We start from the raw sequence: 25,660 nt of genomic DNA on the forward strand, positions 1-25,660 counted from the left end.
CCACCCCCACCCCTATCCCCATGCTTGGTTCCAGCCTTCCTTGTGCTGATGACTTGAACACAGCAGGAGAGACAGCCAGGGCCCCAGAGCCCAGATGGTCCCAGGGCCAAGCCTGGGCTATAGCAGAATGGTGGGGGAGGGCAGTGGTGAGAGCTCCCAGGCAGACACAGGACACTCACGGTGCAGCTTACACAAAGCGGCGGCCACATCTTCCGGCCGTGCTCCCCACCACTCCTCACAGGGCGAGCACAGCCCCACTCACAGACAGAGGCATGGACGAGATGGCACGGGGGTAGATGGGGCAGGCAGGCTCAGGGAGTAAGCGCCGAGGCTGGGCGGTGGTGTCCTCATGGAGTGGTTTATTACGATTCTATCTCACAAGGCAGGCGGCAGCAGCACAACGAGCTCCAAGCCCCTGACAGACGTCCGCCTCGGGCGCATGCAGACAGTGCAACATGGTCAAGCGCAAACACAGGGCGACCGAGGCGACACAGAACACAGAACGGGAACAAGGCTGGGGTGAGGGGTCTCTGGAGAGGGGCCTGGTTTCCCCGACCCTAGGCAGGACAGGAAAAATAAGATTCGTACTTCTTGTAAAATGCCCATTTCCTGGGTACTTTCTTTCTCCTTATTGTGAAAAATAATAAAAAATAAGCACATGGAAAAGAACCTCAAAAAAGTAAAGGAATAAAACTCTGGGAAGGTGAGAGATGGGAGGCCAGGGAAGCCTGACCGTGGTGGGGCATCCGCCTCCTGCCCCTCACCCTCCTCTCTTCTGGGCCGTCAGCAGGACTCCCCAAATCCCACAGCGGGCCCACGAGAGGTGCCGGGCCTCGGCGGGGTCCGAGGGGGACCGGGGCACAGGCTGGGACAGAGGAGAGGTCCACTGGGCTCAGTTCAGGCTTAGGCCCAGCAATAGGGGCACGAGGTCCAGTCTCTCCAGGTTGAGTCCCCAGAGGCCCATGACCTGTGCGAGCCCAGACGTCACAGGTGCAGCTCATGGGCTTTGATGTGCTCCAGCTGCTCTCGGAGCTGCAGGAAGGAGGGCCGTGTGGCGGCGTCCAGCTGCCAGCAGTTCTTCATCACCTCGTAGACCGCGGGCGGGCAGCCGTCAGGGGCGTCCATCTTGTAGCCCTTCTCCACCCGAGGGACGACGTCCTTCAGGGGCTGAGGGCAGACGGGGGGCATGAATCTGCAGGGCCCAACCCCTGGAGGGGATCCCTACTCAGCATCCCTCTTCAGGGGTCCCCTTTAGCTCTGCCTCACACCCAGGCCCAGGAAGTGGCCCGGAAGGCCCCGAGGGCAAGCTTCCAGGCCTCAGACTAGGGAGGCAGGGCCCAGGGAGGCCCCACACCTTGCCTACCCCAGCCCGACCCACCCCAGTGCCCACACTCACAATTCTTGGATAAGGCACTCGCCCAAAGGAGTAGATTTCCCAGAGAAGGATTCCGAAACTCCACACATCAGACTTGGTGGAGAATTTCTGCCACGTGGGTGGGAAAAGCTGTGTCAGATCCTGGGAATTTGGGGGTAGGGTGACCCAGGACCCCCGCCCCCACTGCTCAGGATATAGGGGGAGGCCCGCCTACCTTCTCTCTCAGGGCTTCAGGGGCTGTCCACTTGACTGGCAGCTTGCCCGTGTCCTGGGTGCTGGAGGCCTCCTTGGTGAGGCCAAAGTCACTGACCTTGGCCACGTTGTCCTCAGACACCAGCACATTTCGGGCAGCCAGGTCCCGGTGCACAAAGTTGTTGCCTTCCAGGTATTCCATAGCCTCACACACGTCTCTAGGGGCGAGGCAGACACACGTCCCCTCAGATAGGCCTCCCATAGCAAGGGGGGGCCCTCCCCCAGGGGCTGCTTCACTCACAGTGAGAACTTGAGGAGGCAGTCTCCGCCCAGCACCGACCGACCCCGCGACCGAAGATAGTCCACCAGGCTCCCCTGGGGCAGGAGAGACAGACCACGGCCCACAGGTTAGACCTGCCCTCTAGCCCTTGGGAACAGTGAACCTGAGGCTGGGTGAAGGGTGACGCCCAAGGGAGGTGTTGGGAAAGGAGAGGAACATGGGAGGAGGTGACATGAATATTAGGCTCTACAGCTGGACACTGCTCAGCATTCTCTTTTAATTCTCATCCCTCTGAGGTAAACTTCGTTAGTATCTCCGTTTCACAGATGAGAAAACGGAGGCTTAGAGGCGAAACCATTTGTCCAACGTTGAAGTGAATGAACGACGAGCCAGGACAAAAGCTGAGCTGTGGGGACTTCAAAGCTCAGTCGGAAGGAGGGGACTAAGAGCAGGGCCCCGTGGGGGGCTGAGGCAGTTGGGAAGCCCAAGTGTTCACAAGTACTCAGCTCTAGCACAGGGGTGACTTGGGGCTGGTGCACACCTTGGCCATGTACTCGGTGACAATGTAGAGTCCGCCCTTCTCTTCCACAATCACGCCCAGAAGCTGTACCAGGTTGCTATGCCGAAGTTGCCTGGGGCGGGATGAAGTGATCAGAGCCTTCCAAGCCATCTCACCCCTACCGCTCATCGTGAGGGGCAGCCTTCCCGGACACCCCTACCCAACTCACGTCATGACCGAGGCTTCAGCCAGGAAGGCCTGGGCCGTGGCATCGTTCTTAATGCATTTGACAGCGACTTTGTTCCCTCGGTAATCGCCCAGCATCACGTCTGTGTGGAGTGTTTGGGGTTATTCCCAGACTCCCCCAGTCCCTTGGCCCCTCGAAGGGCTCCCAGCTCCCCCTGCTCACCTCCAAACTCCCCCTTCCCAATGGTCTGCAGCAGCTTCAGGTCCTTCATATTCAGCGCCCAGCCACCTGGTAGAAGGAAAGGGGTCCAGTGAGGGGTGTTGAGGCTCGAAGAGAGTTCACAGCAGGAGAGACAGAGGCCGACTATAGTGTGCGGGGTTCCCTGGAAGTCTCCAGAGCACCTGGGATGGGAAGTGCCAAGAAGCCTGGATAGCAGGAGGCGAGTGAGGACTGGGGTGGGGGTAGCACTCACTGCGGAAGAACTCGTCCTGGGCTGCCACTGTGCCCTCCATGACCTTTGGCTTGATGAGCCGAGTGCAGAGTCCATCTGCATCTGAGGTATAGTGCTGCAGGGTACAGGACAGGCCATCATCAGCTGCTCACACACACTGCCCAGATCTGACCACTAGAGGGCGGCAGAGGCTCATACCAACCGGCCCCAAGTTGCTTTGGTGGGGGAGAGCTCCCTTTTTGGCAGCGCTTGGGTTAGGGAGGCCCCAGACTGACACGTGACCCACTGCCCATGCCACCTCACACCCAGTTGCTGGACAGATCCCCCATTGTTGCTACCACTCTGGTCCTCGCCAGCATTCCCTGACTCAGTCCAGACACCAGTTTGTAGCCAGGCATGCCCAGCACTCTTCCCTGCCAGAGGCCAAGCCAGATAGGCAGCGGGGAAGAAGCTGAGAGTGAATTCGGAGACACCTGGGAGGCTGTCTGGAGCTACAGGGACGCGTGGGCACATCCTTGAAGGCGCATGAGTCCAGGGGACCCTGGCCATTAAGGCGTAGCTCATGAGGTCATGCTTCTGTACACACACTTGGACATGCAGTTCTGTAAGTGGCTGGAAGGAAGCTAGTTCCAGGATTCAAATCCTGGCACCTCCAATTTATAGTTATGTGACCTCAGGCAAATATCTTAACTGCTCTGAACCTGGCCGATGAAATGGGGATAGTGCCCTGGCTGGTGCGTCATCCCATGCACCAAGAGGTTGCTGGTTTGATTCCTGGTCAGGGCACATGCTCAAGTTGTGGCTCGATGCCCGTTAAGGGGCGTGTAGGAGGCAGCTGATCGGTATTCTGTTCTCACATCGATGCTTCTCTTTCTCTCTCCTTCTCCCTTCCTCTCTCTCCAAAAATAAATAAAAATATTCTTAAAAACACACAAAACTAGTACTTAAGAAAATAGAAATGGGGCCCTGGCCAATTTTTCTCAGTGGTTAGAGTATCAGCCTGAGGACTGAAGGATCTCAGGTTTGATTCCTGCACATACCTCGGCTGCAGGTGCAATTCCTGGCCCAGCTGGAGGACATGTGGCAGGAAACCAGTCGCTGTGTCTCTCTCGCATCAATGTTTCTCTCTTTCTCTCCCCCTCCTCCCTCCCTCCCATATTCTCTCTAAAGATCAATGGAAAACTTATCCTCAGGTGAGGATTACGAAAAAAAAGAAAGAAAAGGAAATGGGGATAGTGCCGCCGTCCCTGTGGTGCATTGTGGGGTCAGAGATCCACCCTGGCACACAGGAAGCGCCCTCCAGTCTGCAAGACAGTCCCGAGGTCACAAAGCCAGAAGCAGTGGGCCTAGAGCCACATCCAGGCCTGTGGGTGCTGCAGCTCACCTCCACCAGCTGCATGAGGTTCTCGAAGTACACCTCCTCGTCGATGCTGAGCTTGCTGGCGTGGTACATGATACGGTAGTGCTCCACCTTGCCATCGCAGCTCACGCACAGCGTGTAGTCCCCAGGGTAGTTGGTGCTCTCCCGCACCAGGAACAGGCCTGTCTCTGGCGGGCAGAGAAGCCGCTCTGCCTGCTCCCGTGTGATCTTGCCATGGAACCAACTGGGGGACGGCAGGCCAGGGGTCATGGTGGCCCACGGGAAGGAGCCTGGTGCCCCTGCCAGCATCCTCCTGCATCTGCCAGGCTCGACTTTCTGAAGGCCCTCCCTCTGTCCACCCTTCTATCTTCAGGCCTAGACCCATCCTCCCCCTGGAGGTCCAGCACCCATGCCCTTCCCCATCTTGAGAAGCCCTCAGGACATTTCAGCCCTTTCCTCTGGCCTCCCAGTTTTCCTGACTCTTTCCTGGGGAATCAGGGCTCCTCCTCCCCCCTCCTCCCAGGCTGGGAGAGGATCCCCCGCAGGTACTCACGGCATGAGGCTAAGTTTGGTGCCGACCTTCACGCCCTCCCGCTTTTGGACGTAGTTGGCTGGAATGATGCCCTCCCGGCCCACCTTGTTCTTGGCTTTGTACCAGTTGGGGTCCTAGGGGAAGGGCAGCCGCACACGCTCTCAGGCCCCCCTCCTCTGCAGGGACCCAGGACCAGAGGGAATGCCCGAGGTGGGAAGGGTGGGGGTGCACGTGTGAGGTCCCGATTACCTTGGTGACGGCCACAATGGTGAGCACATCTCCCTTGCAGAAGGGAAGGTCCTGCTCAGCAGTGCCGTGGAAGTTGTACTTGGCAATACATTCTGTACCAGACGGCCAGGCGGCCTGCAGGACAGGCAACAAATGGGCAGTGCGGCCTGGGGCCCCTCTCCCCCACCTGCCCACCAACCCTCGAGGCCATAGCTCTTGGCTGGCATCTGTGGGCCAGGTGAGGTGCTACCTCCCACAAGAACTTGGGGTTCCTTCCAGTTGACCTTCTACACTGACTGACCTGTGCTCCCATCTTGAGGGCCCTGTGACAGTGGACCCTGGATTCTACTTTGTTGAAAGCCAGGGTTAAGACAGAGGGCTGGGAAAGGGAAATGAACTGATCTGAACCCCTTTTTCTGCTCAGCATCCCCATGAGGGATGGGGATCTCAACTGCCCAAACCCGCCCCCATGGTACCTGTATTGCTGACATCTTCTCAGATCTGGCGTCCCCGTGTCACAGGAAGGCCAACCTGTTACTTGGTACCATGAGAGCTGTGGGGAGAAAGGGAAGATTGAAAAGTATGAGAATATGCGCCCAACCCGCAAGTCACTGAGATCCCACTCCTTCCCCATAGCAATATGAACAGGCGCCAAAGGCAGCCAGAGCTGGGGCTGGGAGGGAGGGGGCCACCATAGGGGCTTACAGACTGTCAGAACAGCCAACAGAGGCAAAGGAGGTTCGGGGCTGAGTAGCACCAGTGTCACCTGCCCCACCAGCCCCAAGCCTGATGCCAGCTCACTGGTCTGCAGGGGAAGAGGGCCCAGGGAAGTTCTGTGAACTGGGGAAGGTGCCGTGTGACTTGGGAGAGTCACCTGTCCTCTGGGGACCTCCTGGTTTCTTGGTCTATAAAGTCCTGCCCAGGCAGCATCTTTAAGCCAAGGCTCACCGACCCTTAGCCTGGAAATCCCACTCCAGGGTGCACACTCAACAGAAAACAGGGCCGGTGTCCACGGAGGCGGGCACAGGGCACTCTCTGCAGCACGGTTTGTAATAGCCTCAAACGGGCAGCTGCCCAGATGCCTCCGAACAGTCGGATGGATCGGCTGCGGTATACCCACGGGATGGAACACTGTGCTGTGACGAACATCGATAAGCTACAGCTAAGAAACAACCTGGATAAACCTTGAAACATAGTGTTAACCAACAAACCAGAACAGGCGGAGCACATGCCACGTGATTCCATCGTAAATGTTCGAAACTGGCCTAACCTATGGGGCAGGACGGTGACTGCGTGGGGAGGAGGCAGTGACAGGAAGGGGCTTCTGGATGCTGGTTGTGCAATTGCCTGAGCCCAGACGGGGTGGGTTCACTCTGTGGCAATTCGCTGAATTGGACCTGGCATAAACCTTCCAGGGTGCAGGGGCTTCAAATGGCAATGCGAGGATCCAGGGTTTACTTCTGGGGGTCATGGGGCCTCAGCAGCAGAGCGTGTGATCTCAGAGACCAGGAGGAGCCAGGGAGGTAGAACCGGGAGAACCACCCCACTTCCAGGCCTCGCTCCTGGCTCTAGAGTCAGGCAGACCTGGCACTGTCAAATGTCCAACCTGGGTGAGTGACTCAACCCTCTGAGCCTCAGACCCTCACCCTGAGAGGCAGGGACTGGCATCCCTGCAAGCAGGCTGTGGGAGGAACAGAATGAGGCCCTAGACTTGGAAGTGTCTGGCATAAACCCCCCACCTCTCTTCTCTTCCCCAAAGGTCAGCCCACCAATCTGACAGGAAGACTGAGGTGCGAGGAGGATGACCCATGCCCCCTCTCCCCCATTAACACAACTGAGCTGCCTGGGCCGCTGTGGTCCGCACACTGGGAGCTGTGAGCTCCTTAGCCCACTTTCCGGAAGCAGAAACAAAGGCTCGCACGGTGGAAAACAACTTGCCTGGAGTCACACAGCCCAGACCTTGAACTGGAGCCCCCAACCTCAGGCCCTTCTAAACAGGGACTCTGCTTACTCTCCATCCCACACCTCCCTCCCCCACAAACAGGCCACTGCAGGAGGGCTTAGAGGCTGTGGCGTCATTAGTCACCCCCTCAGCTGTCAGTTTGCAAACACTCCTTTCCCAGCCTGCAGCTGCTGCCGCCTCCCCACTGACTTGATGATGATAATAAAAATAACAGGCCCTGTTTTCTGAGCACTTATTCTGTGCCAGACCCTGTCTTTGGCACGTTAAGGCTTGTCAAGTCCTCTAACAACTGAGAGAGAGGCTACACCGTTTTATAGAAGGAGACCCCGAGCGAGGCCAAGAGGCAAGGTGGCTTTGCCTGAGGTCACCCTCTCTCCCCACTGACACCTGAGGGCTCAGGTGTCACCCACCTCTGTGCCTCCATGCCTCCCCTGCCCACCATGCCAGGACCACACTGGTCTAGGAGAGAGAGAATGTAAGGGAGGAGAAGCAAGTGATGCTCAGAGAAGGGACAAGCCCAGGAGGCAGTAATCTGGGTGGCCTTCCTTGAGGGTCCAGGCTTGGAGAGGGAGGAGTCAGGCTTGGAGAGGGAGGAGTCAGGCTTGGAGAGGGAGGAGTCAGGCGTGGAGAGGGAGGGGTCAGGCGTGGAGAGGGAGGAGTCAGGCTTGGAGAGGGAGGGGTCAGGCGTGGAGAGGGAGGAGTCAGGCTTGGAGAGGGAGGGGTCAGGCGTGGAGAGGGAGGGGTCAGGCTTGGAGAGGGAGGGGTCAGGCTTGGAGAGGGAGGAGTCAGGCTTGGAGAGGGAGGGGTTAGGCGTGGAGAGGGAGGGGTCAGGCGTGGAGAGGGAGGAGTCAGGCTTGGAGAGGGAGGAGCCAGGCTTGGAGAGGGAGGGGTCAGGCGTGGAGAGGGAGGAGTCAGGCTTGGAGAGGGAGGGGTCAGGCTTGGAGAGGGAGGGGTCAGGCTTGGAGAGGGAGGGGTCAGGCGTGGAGAGGGAGGAGTCAGGCTTGGAGAGGGAGGAGTCAGGCTTGGAGAGGGAGGGGCCAGGCTTGGAGAGGGAGGGGTCAGGCGTGGAGAGGGAGGAGTCAGGCTTGGAGAGGGAGGAGTCAGGCTTGGAGAGGGAGGAGCCAGGCTTGGAGAGGGAGGAGTCAGGCTTGGAGAGGGAGGGGCCAGGCTTGGAGAGGGAGGAGTCAGGCTTGGAGAGGGAGGGGCCAAGTTCTCCCCTTTGCTCTACTGGCAGCGTGACCACTCAGTGCTCCCACCAGTAAATAGGGTTGGCAATAACCCGCAGCTCCAGCGGGGCTCTGGGACTCACCAGCTCTCCAGTGCCTCCTTAGGCCTGTTTTCTACCTGCTGCCCCCACGTCCTGCCTTGGCATTGTCTTCCCACTCCCTCCCCTGCTCTGCCCAAGGAAATGCCACTCAACTTTCAGGGAGCAGAGGAAATGCTTCGGTTGGATACGCGCCTAAAAAATGTAGTGCGGCAGTCCACACAGTACTGTTAGTAGCAAGAGATTGGGAGACAATCTCTCTATGTCCATTCATAAGGGCCAAGTAAATAAATGACCAGTTATCCCTAAAAGGGAACAACGTATTTCAGCTAATGGGGCCAGAACAGATCTGTAGCTGCTGATATGATACACAACACTCTTCATGACAGAGTCAATAGAAATGGCAAAAGCCAGCCCCAGTCATTAAGGGAAAAGCTGCTGGACACAGCTTCCAAATACCAGCCCGCCCATTAATCAGAAGATGAAAAAGCACCTTCACAACAGGGAGATCTGGCAGACGTGTTGCTAACCAAATGGTCAAATTAAGCATCACCAATAGTAAGAGAAGCAACGAGGGCCCCCGCTGTGATCTGCTCTGAAGCCAAGGACACAGACTCTGGGGTAGTCTCTGCAGAGCGGTTGAACCTGACTCACTCAGGAGGATGCTGTCAGATGGAGCCCAGATAACTGGCCTGGACTCTTTTTTTTCTTAAATGTATTTTTATTGATTTCAGAGAGGAAGGGAGAGAAGGACGGGGAGAGAAACATCAATGGTGAGAGAGAATCATTAATCAGCTGCCTCCTGCATGTCCCCTACTGGGGATCGAGCCCGCAACCCAGACATGTGTCCTGACCGGGAATCGAACCCTGACTTTCTGGTTCATGGATCAACACTCAACCATTGAGCAACACTGGTGAGGGCTGGCCTGGACTCTAAAGTCAATGTCACAAAAGACAAAACAAAGGCTGGGGAACGTTACAGGTTAAATAAGACAGGGAAGGAGCAGGATACAACAACAAATGGTAATTATGTGAGGTGAAGGGTGTGTTAATGAACCATATTGCGGTAACTTTTTGCAATATAAACAAATACCCAATCATTACATTGTACACCTTACACTTACAATGTTATATGTCAATAAAGCTGGGGGGGGGCGGTAAAAGAAAGGTGACAATATTCAATGAGTTATTCTAAATGAGATTCTGAGATAGAGGGAAAAATAGCTATAGAAATCATTACAGGACAACCGAGAAGATGGCAATGTTCGCCAATATAAGTGTGACCACGGTACTGAGACCCACACTAAATACTTCAGAGTAAGCCCTGGCTGGGTAGCTCAGCTGGTTAGTGTTGTCCCAAAACGCCAAGGCTGGGAGTTTGATCCGCGGTCAGGGCACATACAAGAATCAACCAGTGAGCCCTGGCCGGGAGAGCTCAGTTGGTTGGAGCGCAGTCCTACACCACAGGGTGGTGGGTTTGACCCTTGGTCAAGGCGCTTACCTAGGTTGCGGGTTTGACCCTTGTTGGGGCACCTACAGGAGGCAACTGATTGATGTTTCTCTCACATCGATATTTCTCTCTCTTTCCCTTCCTTTCTCTAAGTATCAATAAAAAATTTAAAATATCAACCAATGAATGCATAAATAAGTGGAACCACAAATGGACGTCTCTCTAAAAATCAAATAAGCCCTGGCTGGTATGGCTCAGTAGTTGGAATGTTGGCTTGTGCACTGAAGGGTCGCAGGTTTGATTCCGGTCAAGGGCACATCCAATCTCCACCCCAGGTCGGGGCACCTGTGGGAGGCAACCAACTGATGTGCACATCATGTTTCTCTCTCTCCCCACCACTCTCTCTAAGAATCAATGGAAAAAAATATCCTCAATCCTTGGATGAGGATTAAAATAATAATGATGATAATGATAATGATAATAAAATAAAAATAGAATACTTGGGAGTAAAGGGTATGATGCCTGCAACTAACCCTCAAATATATCAGCAAAAAAATACATATATACACGTGTCTATGTATATAAAAGAGGTAACGTAAATGTGGCAAAATGTTTAGAACTGGTGAATCTGGGTAAAGGATATATGGGTTTTCATTATACTATTATTTCAGCTTTTTGGTAGGTTTGAAATATTCAAAAGGTTGTATAGAAGAGCAAGGTGCAAAATGTCATCCATGGTATGTTACAAGTGACATAAATTCCTCCCTAAGCTCATATGCACAGATTATCTTTGAAAGATAGAGGAAAATGATAAGCAAGGTTGCTTCTGAGGTGGGACGGGGGAGTATTAAGTTCAAGGGAAACTTACTTTTCACTGTATATTTGCTATTTTGGCCTTGACCTTTTTTTTTTAAACAACATGCATCTATTACCTTCCCCCTAAAAATAAGACTGAAAATAAACAACTTTTTGAAAGCCACCTCTGTCAGGAGCTTTCTGTGATTCCCCAGCTGTGCTGGCTGCTCTAAGCCTCCATCCACAGCCTCTCACACATTCCAATGCTCCAATAAGAACCTCACTGGTCCTGGCCTGGGAACTCTTAGGGGAAAAGTGTGTGTGTGGGGGGGGGGGAGCGGGAGGCTGACTCATGTCCCCAGCATGGGCTGGGCCCAGAGTGCTGAATGAATGAACCAACAAAAGAAGGGGAAGCTAGGATGGCTGTACCACACTGAGGTCCCTTAACCAAGTGGACTATATTTAACCCTAAAGGACAGCAGCTGTCACCCACCCCCATAGACTTGGGGACAGGGAACTTTGTAACTTTGTTAAGTCAATGCTTCACTCTGACTTCCTGCCCCAAACTCTGCTCCTAGCAGCCCTTGTGCTGGGGTCCTGGAAACAGACTGGGCATTGTGCCCAAGTACTGAGGTCAGTGGCCACAGCCTCAGGCAGGCCTTTCTGGGTAGCCCAGGCTGGTGGGGGCGGAAGCCCAGAAATTCCTGGGCTGCCATTTCCCTGCCCTGGGGGCAGTTTTAGACCCCCACTGCCAAGCACATGCTGAGAGCCCTGGGAGGTCAAGGGGCTCCTGCCCTGCCCCCTCACCAAAACTCCCTGCCTAATGGGGTATGGGAGCCTTCAGTAACTGTTTATACCCAGCTAAAAATACCCACTGAAAGGGGAAGTGCACAAGAGACCTAGGGGAACTCGGGGCCATGCCCCCAGAGACTCTGATCTGCCACAGGATGCAGCTAGAGTCTGGGTGTGGGGCATGGGCAGCCACTGGAGGCAACCGGCAGGTCCACCTTGCCTTCTCATTCCCTGAGTCAGTTTTTCAGGAGCCTCGTATGCACCCGGCCCTAAGCTTGGTGGGCCAGGTTGGGCAGGAGGAAAGGGCCCAGGAGGTCCTGCCCTTAGGGCTCCAAGAACTCCACTCAGTGTCCTCCTAATAGCAAATCACAGTCAGGTGTGCTCAGTGCCTCACCAGGCAGGACAGACCTGGGCAGACTCTCAGGAGGTAGGGGAGGGGAGCTGCAACTGGGAGGATTTTAGGTGGAAGCGACTTGAAGGGGTGTGTGCTTAAGACTCCAAACTGTGGTACGGAGGGAGTTAAGGCTGAAGAAGGCTCAGCGTGGGGCACACGAAGGCTTTGAAGCCAGCCCGGAAGTTTCTGACGGGTCACAGGACAGATACAAGCAGAACTGAATTTCCGATTTGGGCATGCCCCTCCGAAAGGGCAGTGCACCTGAGGAGGGTGGGGCACTGCCGGCAGTTTGGCTGGTTTGGCAGTAAAATCAGCCCCACCTCTGCAAAGGACACCCAGGCTTTGGGCACTGGGGCGCCCCTGGCCACACACCAGACTACGGGGGTGAAAGGTTCTGGCTGACCCAAGCAGGTGGTCCCAGAGCCCTCAGCACCCCACTGCAGACGTCTCAGTGCTGGGCAGCAGAACTGGGCACCAGACCCTTGGCGATACCTATACTTCTCTGGGATCAGGGAAGGCCTGGAAGGATGCTCTACCTTGGCTCCAGTGTATGCTGCCCAAACCCCATCCCCAGAGCTCCCACAGCCTTCAGCACCCCTTCCTTAAGGGGAGGTGCCAGTTTAATGGATGAAAATGTTGAAAAACAAAATTACAGCCCCTCACTGGCTTTCTTCCTGCGCCCATCGGCTGGCTCGGTGGGGATGGCAGTCCCACCTCGGCTGCCTGCACGGGAGCCGACACTCCTGGCCCAGAAAGGGTTCTAATTACCACTCAGGGCTAATTACCTGCAGGCTCTGGCCGCAGGGCCTGGGGCCTCCCCAGGGTCCTCCTCAGTCCTGAGCTCAGGCTGTACAGTTTGCATCTCCATTTGCCTATATTTACATACAGCCTCTCAGCACTGACCTCCAACGAGCCCTTAGAAATCAGAGTGTACCTGCTCCTCACCCAAAGTCTCCTAGCCAAGTTACAGATGGGGAGACTGAGGCCCAGAAGCCCATTAGCTGTCTAGAACTTTGGCCTAGATTCCTGGTCTCCCAATCTCAGAAAGGGATCCATAGAACATACAGCTCAGAAGGGAAAACAATGAGGGTCCAACACAGGACATACAGCTTTGCTGCCTACGTGAGGGAGAAGCGGGGTTCAACACCCTCCCCAGCGGGATGGGCTATAAAAATGAAAGCACAGGAGAGCCTACGGACCCACCCTGAGTTAATTACTTAATCCTCCAAAAACCCTGTGAGATTTTACTGCCCATCTATTTGTCAGAGGAGGAACTAGGCTCTGAGTAGTGTCACCCAGCTTCCAGGAGGCAGGGCAGGGAGTTGAGCTCAGCTCTGTCTGAATTTGTTCAGGGGAAAAACCTTCCACTTTTCCTTGGGCAGAACAGATGACACCCTGAAAATGGACAGATAGGTGAGGAGGGTGTTCGCGGGAGGTCTGCCCAGAGCTTGGCCCTCCTGTTCAGGAAAGCACAAGTTACATCTGTGCCCACTCCGTGTGTGCCACACCCTGCCTCGCACAGAGAGACCAAGAGTTTGTCTAGGGCCGTGGTCGGCAAACTGTGGCTCCAGAGCCACATGTGGCTCTCTGGCCCCTTGAGTGTGGCTCTTCCACACAATACCACAGCCTGGGCGAGTCTATTTTGAAGAAGTGGCATTAGAAGTTTAAGTTTAAAAAATGTGGCTCTCCAAAGAAATTTCAATCGTTGGACTGCTGACATTTGGCTCTGTTGACCAATGAGTTTGCCGACCACTGGGGCCACACTGCAACTAGAGAAGCCAGCAACCCTAGGGAGGGCAGAAGCTCCAAGCAAGGAACTCGGCCCCAACCCTGCCTCTTCGGCAAACGCTTCTTGATTCTCACGGCCCTTCCCCTCCAGGAAGCCCTGCACATTACAGCCCAGCAGATCCTCAGCTCTGCCAGGAAGTCGTAACCACAGGCCTCCCCAATTGACTCCTCTCCCCATCTGGTCTCTCCTACAGTAGGCCAGTAGGGGAGCTCCCAGGGTTCCTTCTTCATCCTTCCCTCCAGTCTCCCCGAAGCGTGGACAGCAGAGACCACAGATGCCCGAGTCTCAGTGAGGACCAGGTACTGGGCAGGACTGAAGAGCAACAGGGTGAACAGGCGTGAGAATGACCCCAGATTTTCACCCACCCACAGGCTTCCCACTGCGGAGAGCCGGGTAGGCAGAGGGGCATCAGGCAGCCTCTCTTCTGCTGCTCCTGCAACTCTGGGTCCAGACCACAGAAGGGTGGGGGAGGGGGGAGGCGGAGGGAAGCTGCGGTTGGAGGCCCAGCCCCACGGAGGCGGAGGCGTACAGAGCTGGTGTGCGAGGAGAAACTACTCTCATCATAGCACTTCAAAACCAGGAAGAGAAACTGAGCAGGCAGAAAGGGCGAGCTGGCTGCATGTGGCCCTCAGGTCCCTGGGGCCTGCCACGGGTAGCTCCAGGAAAGTCACAGACCGCTTCTCCCTTCTGGGCCTCAGTTTCCCCAAGGAAAGAATGGGATTCTCTCCCTGGCCCTGCCAGTCTGCCCGACCAGTGCCCATCCCGCTTGTTAAGACTCCACATTGGGTGGAGCAGGGCTGATACCCCAGGGGGCTGTGGCCTCTCCCAGGAAGCTAGCCCCGCCCTGCTCACTTCTCCCCTCAGCCACGCAGGGAGCACACCAGCTCCCCCTTCACCAGCTCTTTATTTTTAGGTTTGAATTTGACTTTAATCATTACTTAGCAGATTCTATTTCCAGCCCCTGAATACAGGGACCCGCGGAGAGGCAGGGAAGCAGGGCTCCCTGCCTGGTATGGGGTAGCCTGCTGCTCCGCCCATCCTGCCCAACCAAGGAGCGGGACGAGAAACATCCAAAGGGCTTACCCAGGCCGGACCAGCATCTTGTAGAGGCCCCCACCCTGTGACCTCAGCCCAGCCCCAGCTATGGGGCAGGAGGGCAGCTGTACTACCTACTTCCCCGAACCAAGACCAGGGAGGAGGGAGACACTTCACAGGCAGAGGAGTGGCAGCCAGAGTCCAAGGTCACATGCACGGGGACCTCTGCAGTGAATGGGCCATTTTGGGGAGGACCCTCTGCCTAGGTTAGTCCTAAGCCATCCTCCGGTCAGCTGGGACAATGGTTTCCTAGGCCTGGGAGTGACAAGCTGAGACTGGTTTCCTCCTACTGTCCATGAGGTGGCTCCAGGAGGGCACTCCCAATTCTGTAGTTTCCACAGAAGCAGAACAAGAGGAAGCAAGCAGAGTCACAGCAGTACACACTCAGGATAGAGCAGGGAACACCTGCCAAAGAGGAGGGCGCTAACACACAAGACTTCCCCAGGGATTTGTGGACCACTGATGTTCTCTTTTAACTCCCTGCCGGGAGGCTCTGAAAACCCCATCTCCCCCATAGCTTTCTTCCCTCCCCCGGCCACCTGGGAAGATGAGGCTGGCACGGCTGCACCAGGCTGGGGCTCAGAATGCCTGGGTTCCTTGCCCAAGTCTGTTTTTCCAGGGAAAGCAGGCCTCTATCTCCAATGGGGAAATGCAGGGCTTTCCCAAAACGGCCTAGGAAGCAGCAGAAGCTGGGGACAGGAGGCAGCTGAGCTCGCAGAGAACTCACCCACTCAGTTCTGATGCTGGGCAAAGAGAATGGGTAGGGTCAGGTTCCAGAAACCAACCAGTATCCTGTCTTCTCAGAGCCAGGCCCATGATCTTGGCTGGCAAAGCACAGGGTGATTGGGAGGGGGAAGGCAGGGAAGCCAGTGTAGTCCAGAGCCTCAGGGACATAAAGAGGGTTTCAGAAGCGCCCCCCCCCCCCGCCCCCCAGCAGAGACCAGCCCTTGGCTGGGTGAGCCATCAGCTAAGCCTGCCCCAGGTGTCTTCCCCATATGTTGAGGCAGCCTGTGGTGGGCACTCCATCAAGAGTGCCAACCCCTCCTGACAAAGTGCCTACAGAAGCCAGGGGCTGTGCCAGCGCTTTCTAGCACCTTGGTTAGTTTACACTATCCACCCCCCCCCGTCTCCCAAGGAGGTATCGCCATCCCAGGTGTACATACAAAGGAACTCTGGCTCTTCAAGGCCCCTCCACCAGGCCTAAATGGCATGGCTGGGCCTAGAACCTACGTTGATTGGGAGCCAAGTTGCCCATTCTCTCCAATACTCCTGGCTGCTTTGGGGGCCTGTAGCAACTACCATCACAACAACAGATGGGCAACAGGTGCACATGCTCAGTAAGAAGGTCTGGGTGAGGTTGCTGTAGCAGCTATTTGGAAAATTCTATAATTTCTTAGAGGCAAAGTTACACAGACCATGTAGCAATATGAGAAAATGCCCACAGACACAGTATTAAGTGAAAAAAGGTGTCACTGCCTGCACATTCAAATGACAACAGTGACGAAGAAACAACCAGGGAAGACTGGCAAGGAATTCAAAAATGCTACAATTTGTGAAGAAATAGTGGGTGATTTTCGTTGTTAATTTTCTAAATTCCCTGTAGTTCTGTTTTGTCTTTCTAAATTAAGAAACTAATACATACATAGTTTGCTCACAATGAGCTCAGATTTGCTTTCCTGAGCTCCACCCGCTCCCCAGCTCTGGTCCTTGTGTCTGGGACATCTCTTGCCATGGGACACCCTTCTGTTAAGAGGCAGCCCCTCAGATACATCAGGTCTCTCCCTACCATGTCTTTCCCAGGCCAAACACCTCTGTTTTGGGGGGACTATGTGTCAAGGCTTTGAAATTCCTCAAAAGATGAAATTCAGAACTAGACCCAGGCTATCCTGCCCGATCAGGCCACCTGGAGGCTTGGTAGGGCAGCCTCATCCCACTGTGGATCCTTAGCCTCAGGCCCTGCCTCGCTCAGATGCTTCACAGGGCTCAACCTCTTGGGGCCTGGTGTCCCCTGCAGTGGTGCTGGGGACCATTTTCTGTCCTTTCTTGCCCCCAACCCAACTCAGAGAGAAAAGGAACCACTTCTGAGAAGGAGGGAGACACCAAGGCTGCCAGATAAAATACACATCCCTGCACACACGCTAGTCTGAAGCCAGACCCTTTTCTATCCAGGCCTCAGGACCCCAGCCACCCAGTGCAGGTCATGGTTGGTATAAAAGCACCTAACAATGTCAGGCCTCAGCTCCAGCCCCTCGGGCTGGAAAGAAAATTACCGCTAGGTGAGGGCAGCCCTCACAGGCCAACCACATCTGGTTCCCCTCCACTTTGCATGTCAGGATGACCAAAAAAACAACTTCAAAATCAAGGGTAGAGGCCTGAGCTGGGCTCAGACATGGCTCAACATCCTCCAGGGAACCTCCCACTCTTCAGGAGCAAGAGGACCCTGCCACACTCCCAATCTCCCTCTTGCTGCCTTTCCATTCCTGCTGAGGTCCCTCCTAAGAAGACGCTGGAGCCGAAACCGGTTTGGCTCAGTGGACAGAGCGTCAGCCTGCGGACTGAAAGGTCCCAGGTTCGATTCCGGTCAAGGGCACGTGCCTTAGTTGCAGGCACATCCCCAGTTGGGGGCGTGCAGGAGGCAGCTGATCGATGTTTCTAACTATCTCTCTCCCTTTCTCTCTGTGAAAAATCAATAAAATAAAAAGACACGGAACCCCCATGGTGTGAGAAGCTCCCTGGTGCCCCTGACGACGCTCCTAGGCCAAGGCTGTAGGGTGCTCCCCCTGGAAACAGGCCCTCATCTTCCGCATCCGGATCTCATGCACACCCTGAACCTGGCTGTCCCTATGCTAGCTAGGACCAGGTGTGGGAACTGACCGTCAAGCTGTTTCAGCTCAACTCTAGGGTCACACCGGTTGGGTGCCCCACACATTCACCACATCCCCATTGGTGGGATCCAGCTTCAGGCACAGCAGGGAAATCCCACGGCAGAGCAGATGCTGTCGGAGCCCTAGCCGGCAGAGCTGAGGCCGGAAGTCCTCTCCCTCCCCTCCAGCCCTCTGGGTGGCACATGCCCACTCCACAGGGTCCCGTGGGCCAGGCTGGGGGCCTGTGTCCCTGATCGGTAGAGGTGCCTCCAACCTACAGAAGCCCTCCACCTGCAGTGTGGGGGCAGACGGCAAAGCTACCAGAGTCCTGGGGGAGTCACATCCCCTTTGAGCCTCAGTTCTCTGGTCTACAAAATGGGGGGAGAGGAGCTGAACCCCTAGTTAAGCTTCAAGAACCTGGTAGCTGGACACGCCCCTTCCTCACACCTGGCCCTGGCCCTGAGCCCAGGAGAATGGGCTGACCAGACTGTGAGGTGGTGGGACATGGTCCTAACACCCAGTGCTACCTCCCAGTGTCCCCACCCAAGGCCAGAGGTCCCAGCCAGAGGCTTAGGCTGGTCTGGGACGTCAGGGTGACAAGTTCAACCTCTGGGCCCTGGGCACCCTGGAGCCGGCAGAGCCTCAGCGGAGGGAGGGAGGCAGGGAGGGAGGGGTCAGAAGCAGACAGGCCAGGGAACCTGCAGGGGGCCCAGGACAGGGAACCGCACACTGCCCTGTCCCCAGGCTCCCGCCCGCCCTCCCTCGGGGCTCCAGCCAGCCTCTACGGGGAAAGAGGGGGACACTCAGCGGCTTGAGACAAGTCTGTGGACTCAGGGGGCAGCAGCTCCCTCCTGCGCTCCCCTCCCAGCCGGGCTGACAGTGACTCCCGGGAGAATTCGAACCCAGGAAGGAGGGGCGAGGGAAGTGGGGGATGGGAGTGGACGCGACGGCGGCTCCACCCGAAGCCGAAGGAGCGGAATGGGAGACCTCCACCCCTTCCCCCGGGAAGCAGCCCCCGTCCGCCTCCTCCGGCCGGCCCGGCACTCACCTCTGGGGAACTGCGGTCCGAGCCACCTCGCCGCGGGCAGCATCAGCGGCCTGCGGGGCGGCCCATGTGGCCAGGAGCGGGAGCAGGGTCCCGGGGCGCGCGGAGCGAAGGGGCAGAGGGGCGAAGAGGGGCGGGAGGGGCGGCCGGACGGAGGCCAGGGGCCGGCCGCGCGGCTGGGGTCGGGAGGGAAGAAAGGCGGGGGAAGGGGCGGGCGGGAAGGGGGAGGAAACAATGTAGCCGGCTCGGCCCCGGCAGAGTTCCGCTTCCGAACGCCGCCACCGAGGGTCGATTTCGGGGCGTCGCGGCCGGGGCCGTGCGACGCTGGCTCGGGGGCCGCGGGGCTCCCCGCACGCTGCGCCGCGGGGCTCCGGCGGCCACAGGCTGGCTGGGGCGGGGGGACTCCCGGCCGGTGGCCGGCCCCGACGGCGGCGCGGACGGCCCGCTGGGACCCCGCCCCAGCAGGACCCCCAGGCAGGGAGCGGGTGGGCCGGGAGCGGGAGCGCGGCGGCGGGGCGGCGGCGGCGGCCCACCTCGGCTCCCGGGCTCCGCAGGGAGGAAGCGCAGGCCCGGCCGGAGGAAGCGCGGCCCGGATCCTCCGCCCGCGGCAGCGCGCCTGCGCGAGGGAGCCCGCCGGACGTGCGGCGGGGCGTGGGCGCGGGAGCGGAGCCGGCCGGCGGCGCCCCCTGCCGGGCGCCGGGGGCACGGCGGGAGGTGTGTCCGCGCCGGGCCTCCACCTGCCCGCCCGCCGGGAGGGCTCGGAAGGACCCTCGTGGGGCCGCCGGGCCGGCCGGGAGCCACCTCCCCTCCCCTGGGCGCAGCGCCGCCGAGGCAGCCGCGGTCGCGGCCGGGCCGGGGCCCTCTCCCCGGTCTGCCGTGCGGAGGGGGCCTCCCTCGCCGCAGCCAGCAGGTGTTCATTCATTTCCAGACTTCTAAAGGCGCTGAGGACGGACCGCCCGGCTCCGGCTCCGGAGTCCACCAGTGGGACTCCATGCCTGCCAAGGAGTTCTCAGTAGTGAACTGATCGGCCCACAGCCGATCTCACAGAAATAACTGGTGGAAGTGGAGAGGTGATGCACCAGGTCCACAGGAAACAGAAAGGAGGGGCGGGCTAATGGGAGACCTCAGAGCTGGACCCCAGGCTGGGAGCCGCGTGGACAGAGCAGGGAGGGTGAGAGAGCTGGGAACTGTAAAGAGCTCAGTGTGGATGCGGCTTTGCAGTGTGGGTCCAGGAAAGTGGTGGGAGGTGGGGGTCGCTGGAGGCCACAGGGACTAGAGAGATCCCAAGAGCCTTGTGGGACTTCCGTAGGCTCTGTTTTCAGCCTAGAGCTAGTAAAGAATTTGTCAATAGCTGTGTGACTTTGGGAAAGTTACTTAACCTTTCTATGCTGTAAATCCCCATTTGGTAAAATGGGGGAAATAACAGCCCCACAGTTTTAAGATTAGGTGAGACAGGAAATGAGTAAAAACATTTAAAACGCTTTGTGTGCTGTGGCTGGCACCTGGTCAGCCCTCAATGGTGCCTGTTATTATATATCATTATTAACAAGGAACAGGGAGGTGATCTGCTTTGAATTACAGGAGCAGGTCTGTGTGGGGGGAACAGAGTGGGGTTGGACAGTGATGGGGGAGAGATCAGAGACTCCAGAGTAGGTAGTAGGTGTCAAGGCACTTCATAGGGACTGGGTTGGGTGGGCAGAGCGTAGGGGCATTCTCAAGTGGGGGAAATGAGTTGTACTGACAAAATCTTGAAATTCAAAATTAGGGAGGGGCTGAGGGAGTGAAGTGAACAGTAAAGGGCCCTCTGGGAGAGTGTGGCTGCAGATTGTAAAGAGTCTTACATGCCAGGAACAGGAGTTGGCTGTGCCTCCCCAGACAAACCACAGGTTGGCCCTTTGACCCAATGCACCCCTGGGCCAGCTTCCCAGGAAGAGGCCAGCCCTTCAAGGAGGGAAGTAGTTACGAGGAGACATCCAGTAAATCGGAGAGAGAGCTATGGTTGGTATAGTGGAGAAAAGCATGAATTTGGGATTCAAATCTTTTCTTGTGTGTGTGGCAGAATTTTACGATTTTATTAACACAAATACAATGTGCACACAATCTGTCTATTCATTTTCTTCGCTGCGCAGCCTGGCCCTGGGATTGGTGACCCTGATGGCCCGCTGGGCTGCTCTTTCCACAGTGGCTTTGCGGCTCTTTGAGGAGACGCTGTGAGCAATCTCAGCACAGTGAGATCTGTTGCACATCAGCAGCGCTTCAAGCTCCTTGATGTTACGGACCAGAAACTTCCGAAAGCCACTGGGCAGCATGCGCTTGGTTTTCTTGTTGCTCCCATAGCCAATGTTGGGCATCGAGGTCTGGCCCTTGAATCTTCTACACACCCTGTTGTCAATGCCTCTGGGTTTCCGCCAGTTCTGCCGAATTTTGACATATCAGTCTGACTGGTGCCGGATGAACTTCTTGGTCCTCTTTTGGCAATCTTGGGTTTCACGAGGGGTCTGAGGGCAGCCATGGTGCCGAGTAGGAGATGGCTGCCTCCTCTGTAGGGAGCCCCGAGGAAGAGCTGGGATTCAAATCTTAAAGTTAAATCTCAGCTGAACCACTTACCAGCTGTGTGACCTTGGGTTAGTTACTTAAGGTCTCTGAGCTTAGTTTCCGCTTCTGTAAGATCCTGCTCAAAGTACACCTCTCTCAAGAGAGATGGTGCAGATTCAGCGAGATAACAGCCTCGGGGTGAGAGGGATGTGAGGGTGCTCGGCTCCTTTGGCTTCCCTTTTCTCCTCTGAGGTCAAGATGGAATGATAAAGTGGGGGCTGATGGGGCCACCTCTCAGCCTAAAAGGAAGCATTTCAGCAGCTCTGCAAAGGCTTCTAGAAGGGAGAAGTTGACAGCTCTCCTACCCTGCCTGAATCAGCTAGCAAAATAGGAAAGGACTGTGGGGATTTGGAGAAAATGTTCTAATCCCTGTCCCGATTTTGTCACCAACCCATCTTTCCTTAAACTTAAATGCATTTGACTCCCCAGCCCCTCCCTCTGGGTTTATGCGGCCCAGAGCATGAACTTTGGAGCCAAATAGACTTGCATGTGAATCCTGGCTCCACCTCTTCACAGTAGAGCAAAATAAAATTTAAACTTCCCTGAACCCCAGGCACAGGGGACAAATCAATAAAGGGCTCTGTGCCACAGAACTACCCCCTAGAGCAGTGGTCTGCGGACCACTGGTGGTCCGTGAGGTCCGAAAGGCTGGCGACCGCTGCTCTAGTGGAAGAGCTAATTAACTCCCAACCTCCCCATTCATTTGCTCGTTCAATAAATACTGAGCACCTACTAAGTGCTAGGCACTGTTCTGGATGCTGGAAATGAAGAAGTGAGCAAAGAGTGAGCATGGGTCTAGCTTGAGAGGCTGATTCAATAAACAGGGAAATTAGATACCGTGGCAGGAAGGCAACGAGTGCTTGATGGAGGAGAGCAGGCCAGGAAGACAGGCAGAGGGTTTAGCACCTTGAGGGACAGTAAGGGGGCTGAGGTAACAAAACCAGTAAGTGGGAGGGAGTAGTCTGAGAGAAAGGGCCAGATTCTGTAGAGTGCTGTGGACTAGGGATTTTACTACATGAGTTTGGGTTTTATTATAAGAGCAATGAGGAGCCATTAAAGAATTTTAAGTAGGGAAGTGACATGACCGAGTGAAGGTCAAGAGACCAGAGAGGATGTTGTGAATAATCCCACCAGTGGCAATGAGCGTGGGCTTTGGTGGGCCAAGGAGAGCCATGTGACGGCTCTTGGTGAGGGGCTGTGAGGGGAGTGAGGCCACAGGAGAAAGCAGGCTGGTCCTCAGGGGTGGCTGGAGCCCTGGGGGGGAGTATGGTGCTCTTTACTGAAGTGGGAGGGCCTGGGAGAGGCTCAAGCTGGGAGTAATGCTCAGGAGCTGGCTTTTGGACAAACCCAGTTGAAGACGCCTACGAGAAACGGAGGTGTCAAGCCAATGTTTGGAGCCATCTTTTACAGACCAGGCTCAGAATAGAAAGAATTTTCCCAGCGTCCACTCCCAGGACTAGGGTTTAGATCTGAGGACCTCCGAAACCGGGAACACCAGCTCCCCCGTGTAGTGGGAAGGAAATTATTAGAGTAGGGGCCTTGGGATTTAGGATTTGGGAGGAAATTGAAGAGGAGCCCTCTCCCACCAGGTAGGCTCAAGCACTAGCTTTCTCAAGCTGGGCCACCTGTCTGGCGTGAGGGAAAGGAGAAAAGAGAGGCTGGAGACCCTGGATGTGGGAAGTGGAGCTCAGGACTTTGGGTTGCATTCTTATTAGATGACAAACTGGGCTAGCTTGTTGCTAAACTGGGTTGGTTGTTGATGGCCAGAGGTCCTGAGCTTAAGCACCATTTGGGTGAGCTGTGCTCTGCTCCTAGGGCCTCTCTTCCCTGCTTCGTTACTCCTCCCCACCCCCAGCATCTACTTTGAGATGACAGTTTAGAGAAGCTGGTGTGAAATAGTTTGAAACTCAGTCCTGTCTGGGCGTCCCCAGGGGCAGAAAACAGGAAGCCAAGATTAAAGGCAGATTTCCAGCAAAGTCCCCTCGACTTCCTGCAGAGCAGGTGCCCAGGGTGAGCAGACTGTGAGCAGCTTCCCTTGCTGACAGCACCTGGGGCACCCGCATGGCTGGCCCTCCTGCCAGGGGAGCTGTTCTCTGGCCCTTCAGCACCTTCCCCATCGGGGAGCTCCGCCAAGCCCTTGGGGAACAGCCTCCTCCAGAACACTGGGAGTGGAAGGAGCAGTCACTGGGAAAGAGGCCTGGTGCTGAGGGCACGGGGAGGGGGGGGGGGGGGGGGGCGGGGGGGGGAGACCAAGCAGAAAGGGCATGGGCTTTGAGGTCACTCAGACCTGGTGTGAATGCCAGTTCCCTGCTGCAGGGACTCACTGACCTGTGGAGGTGGGGCAAGGGGCAAAGCAGCAAAGGGGGCAGGGGAGACTGGACCAATGCCCAGGGCTAAGCGTCCCTAGGGAAGGGAAACCAGGAGCCAGTAAGTGGCCATAGTGGCCCCTGCCATCTGACTGTCAGGCTCCTTTCACGAGCTTCACCTCGTCAAGAAACAGCCTGCCTCATGCTGAGGCGTCAGTCTCACCCAATTTATCATAATAGCTTCTGGGTTAGAGTCCTGGTCTCCCCATAAGCAGAAGTCACTTAACTGTTCTGAGCCTCAGTTACCTCATCTCTAAGATGGGAGTGAGAGGCCCACCTCACAGGGTACTTATAATGCTAAACTGAGATGAGCTAGTGAATCGCGGGCACAGTGCTTTGGCCTAAGGCACACTTTCACTCACTGGCAGTTAGAAGAATATTTTTTCTCTGACTCCAGAAACAGGCTGTGTAGTCTCAGCTCTCCCCTGCTGTCCTCTAAGCATCCAAGTCTAGTTCCCTGAGGCCTTTGTTCAATGGAAGCTCTCTGTCACCCATTGGCCCAATATTGAGGGCGTGTTCACTCCTTTCTGGGACCTAAGCCCCTAGAATTAGGCAGGTCCAGACGCTTCCTCGGTTCTTAACTGGAGTCCTGGGCTTTCAATACCTCTTACAGGCGAGGCTTCCCCCTCAGAGCTTCTCAGAGACCTTCACCTGCCAGGTGTCATCTCTGGGCTGGACCAACCCTCCCAGAAGTCCAAGCTCTGCCTGTGGATTGGAAACGCCAGTTGGTGCTGTTTGGGCTTCTTCATGGGAACTGTTTGGGGGAAAGAAGAAAAGCGTCCAGGGGTTCTCTGCGGACAGAAACTGGGCCCAGGATGGGAGGAATGAGGCGCAGGAGCAGGTTTGCCTGGCTTGAGCCTCAGGCCAACCTTTTGCAAATCACATGCAAATCCTCTTTGCCAGGTGTATCTGTGAGTAAGCCTGGTGCCAACATTTGTCCCTGTCAAAGATTAGGGCAGCTTTCCAAAGTCCCCTCCCTCGGTTGGGAGTGGGGTGGAGCTGGGTAGGAAGGGAACATTCCCTGAGCCAGAGGAAGTCTCAGACGCCCCATGTGGTCAGAGAAGGGGCCTGGAGGGCCCTTCTTCAGTGAGCTCCAGTGGGATGGGATGTGTTTCTCCCCTTTGGTTGTACAGCCCCTGAGTTTAGTTCTAAACAAAGTGCTGGCCGGAGGGGCGCGGGGGGGAGGGGGGGGGGGGCGGGCGGGGGGGAGCTCTCTGAGGGCAGGGGACTGGTTCCTTTTCCTGTCTCTTCAGTGGTGGCGCTGAGCGTGTAGTAGTAAATGTATGTTGAATGTGTCAGTGAGTGACTGGATTCTCCTTGGGATCTCTGCTCTCACTCCTGCGGCAGGTCCCAGGGCTCCATACCAAGGAGAAGGCCTTTGCCTGCTCCCCATTGTCCTTCCCACAGCCCATCTTCTTGGACCCCTCCTCTTCTCCTCTGGGTCTCCAGGGGCCCCCTCCTGACGCACAGGTAGCTTCCTAGAGGTCAGGGTCCTGGGTGTTCGATGTCCACACTGACCGAACATTGGTTGAATGAGTGAAGGATTGAAGTTGGGGTAACAGGACCAACGCTTGGAAGAAGGTTTTTGCTTCTCTGAGTTTGTGGTGCAGAAGAAGCAGCAGGTTTCAGGTCGGTTAGGGTGAGGGTTTGTGACAGAGAGAAGCGGTGACACCAAACACTAGGGACACTTGGAGGTGAGTCTCAGTGGCAGCTGGAGGCTAAGAAGCCAGGCGCAGCATCCTGTTCAAACCGCACAGGAGGCCCAATCTTAGCTGCCTTCCTTGATACTGTCTTTTCTGCCACTTTCGTGAGCAGTGCGTTTTTTCAGTTTTTGCTTAAGTTAGCTGAAGGTCGGTTTCTGTTGTTTGTGACTTAGAATACTGTCTCTCAACCCCTAGCACCCCCCCTCGTGGTGGTGGGGGGATGAGGTAAAGTCCTGCATGGGAAGTTCCAGATTCATAGCAGTGGTTAGACAAAGGCCATTGTCTTCCCTTTGCACTCCCTGCGATGACTGGCCTTCCACCCTCTTTTTGTAAGAGACCTGTGAGCTCATCAGGTCTGAGGGGGAACAGTGCCTCCTGGTCGCCAGAGTGCAGATCCCAAGCAGAAGGGAAAAAACTGGTCCTGGAGGCGGAACAAAGTCA

The 25,660-nt window shown here is 56.2% G+C and overlaps 1 protein-coding gene and 1 pseudogene across 1 annotated transcript; both read right to left on the reverse strand.

Moving 5' to 3' along the window:
• Positions 1-337: 337 nt before the first annotated feature.
• On the reverse strand, positions 338-18,995 carry CSK (C-terminal Src kinase). The gene is made up of 13 exons (XM_008157062.3): positions 18,559-18,995; positions 5,581-5,657; positions 5,126-5,239; positions 4,898-5,010; positions 4,369-4,588; positions 3,006-3,099; positions 2,756-2,821; positions 2,576-2,675; positions 2,389-2,479; positions 1,869-1,942; positions 1,590-1,785; positions 1,397-1,483; positions 338-1,167 (listed from the first exon to the last, which is right to left on the reverse strand). The coding sequence occupies exons 2-13, from the start codon at positions 5,593-5,595 to the stop codon at positions 985-987; spliced, it is 1,353 nt and encodes a 450-aa protein (XP_008155284.1). The 5' UTR covers positions 5,596-5,657; positions 18,559-18,995; the 3' UTR covers positions 338-984.
• A 1,620-nt stretch (positions 18,996-20,615) lies between these two features.
• Positions 20,616-21,082, reverse strand: LOC103300217 (60S ribosomal protein L32-like; annotated as a pseudogene).
• Between the last annotated feature and the right edge of the window lie 4,578 nt (positions 21,083-25,660).

Source organism: Eptesicus fuscus, chromosome 5, assembly GCF_027574615.1.
Source record: "Eptesicus fuscus isolate TK198812 chromosome 5, DD_ASM_mEF_20220401, whole genome shotgun sequence".
Classification (NCBI taxonomy): Eukaryota; Metazoa; Chordata; class Mammalia; order Chiroptera; family Vespertilionidae; genus Eptesicus; species Eptesicus fuscus.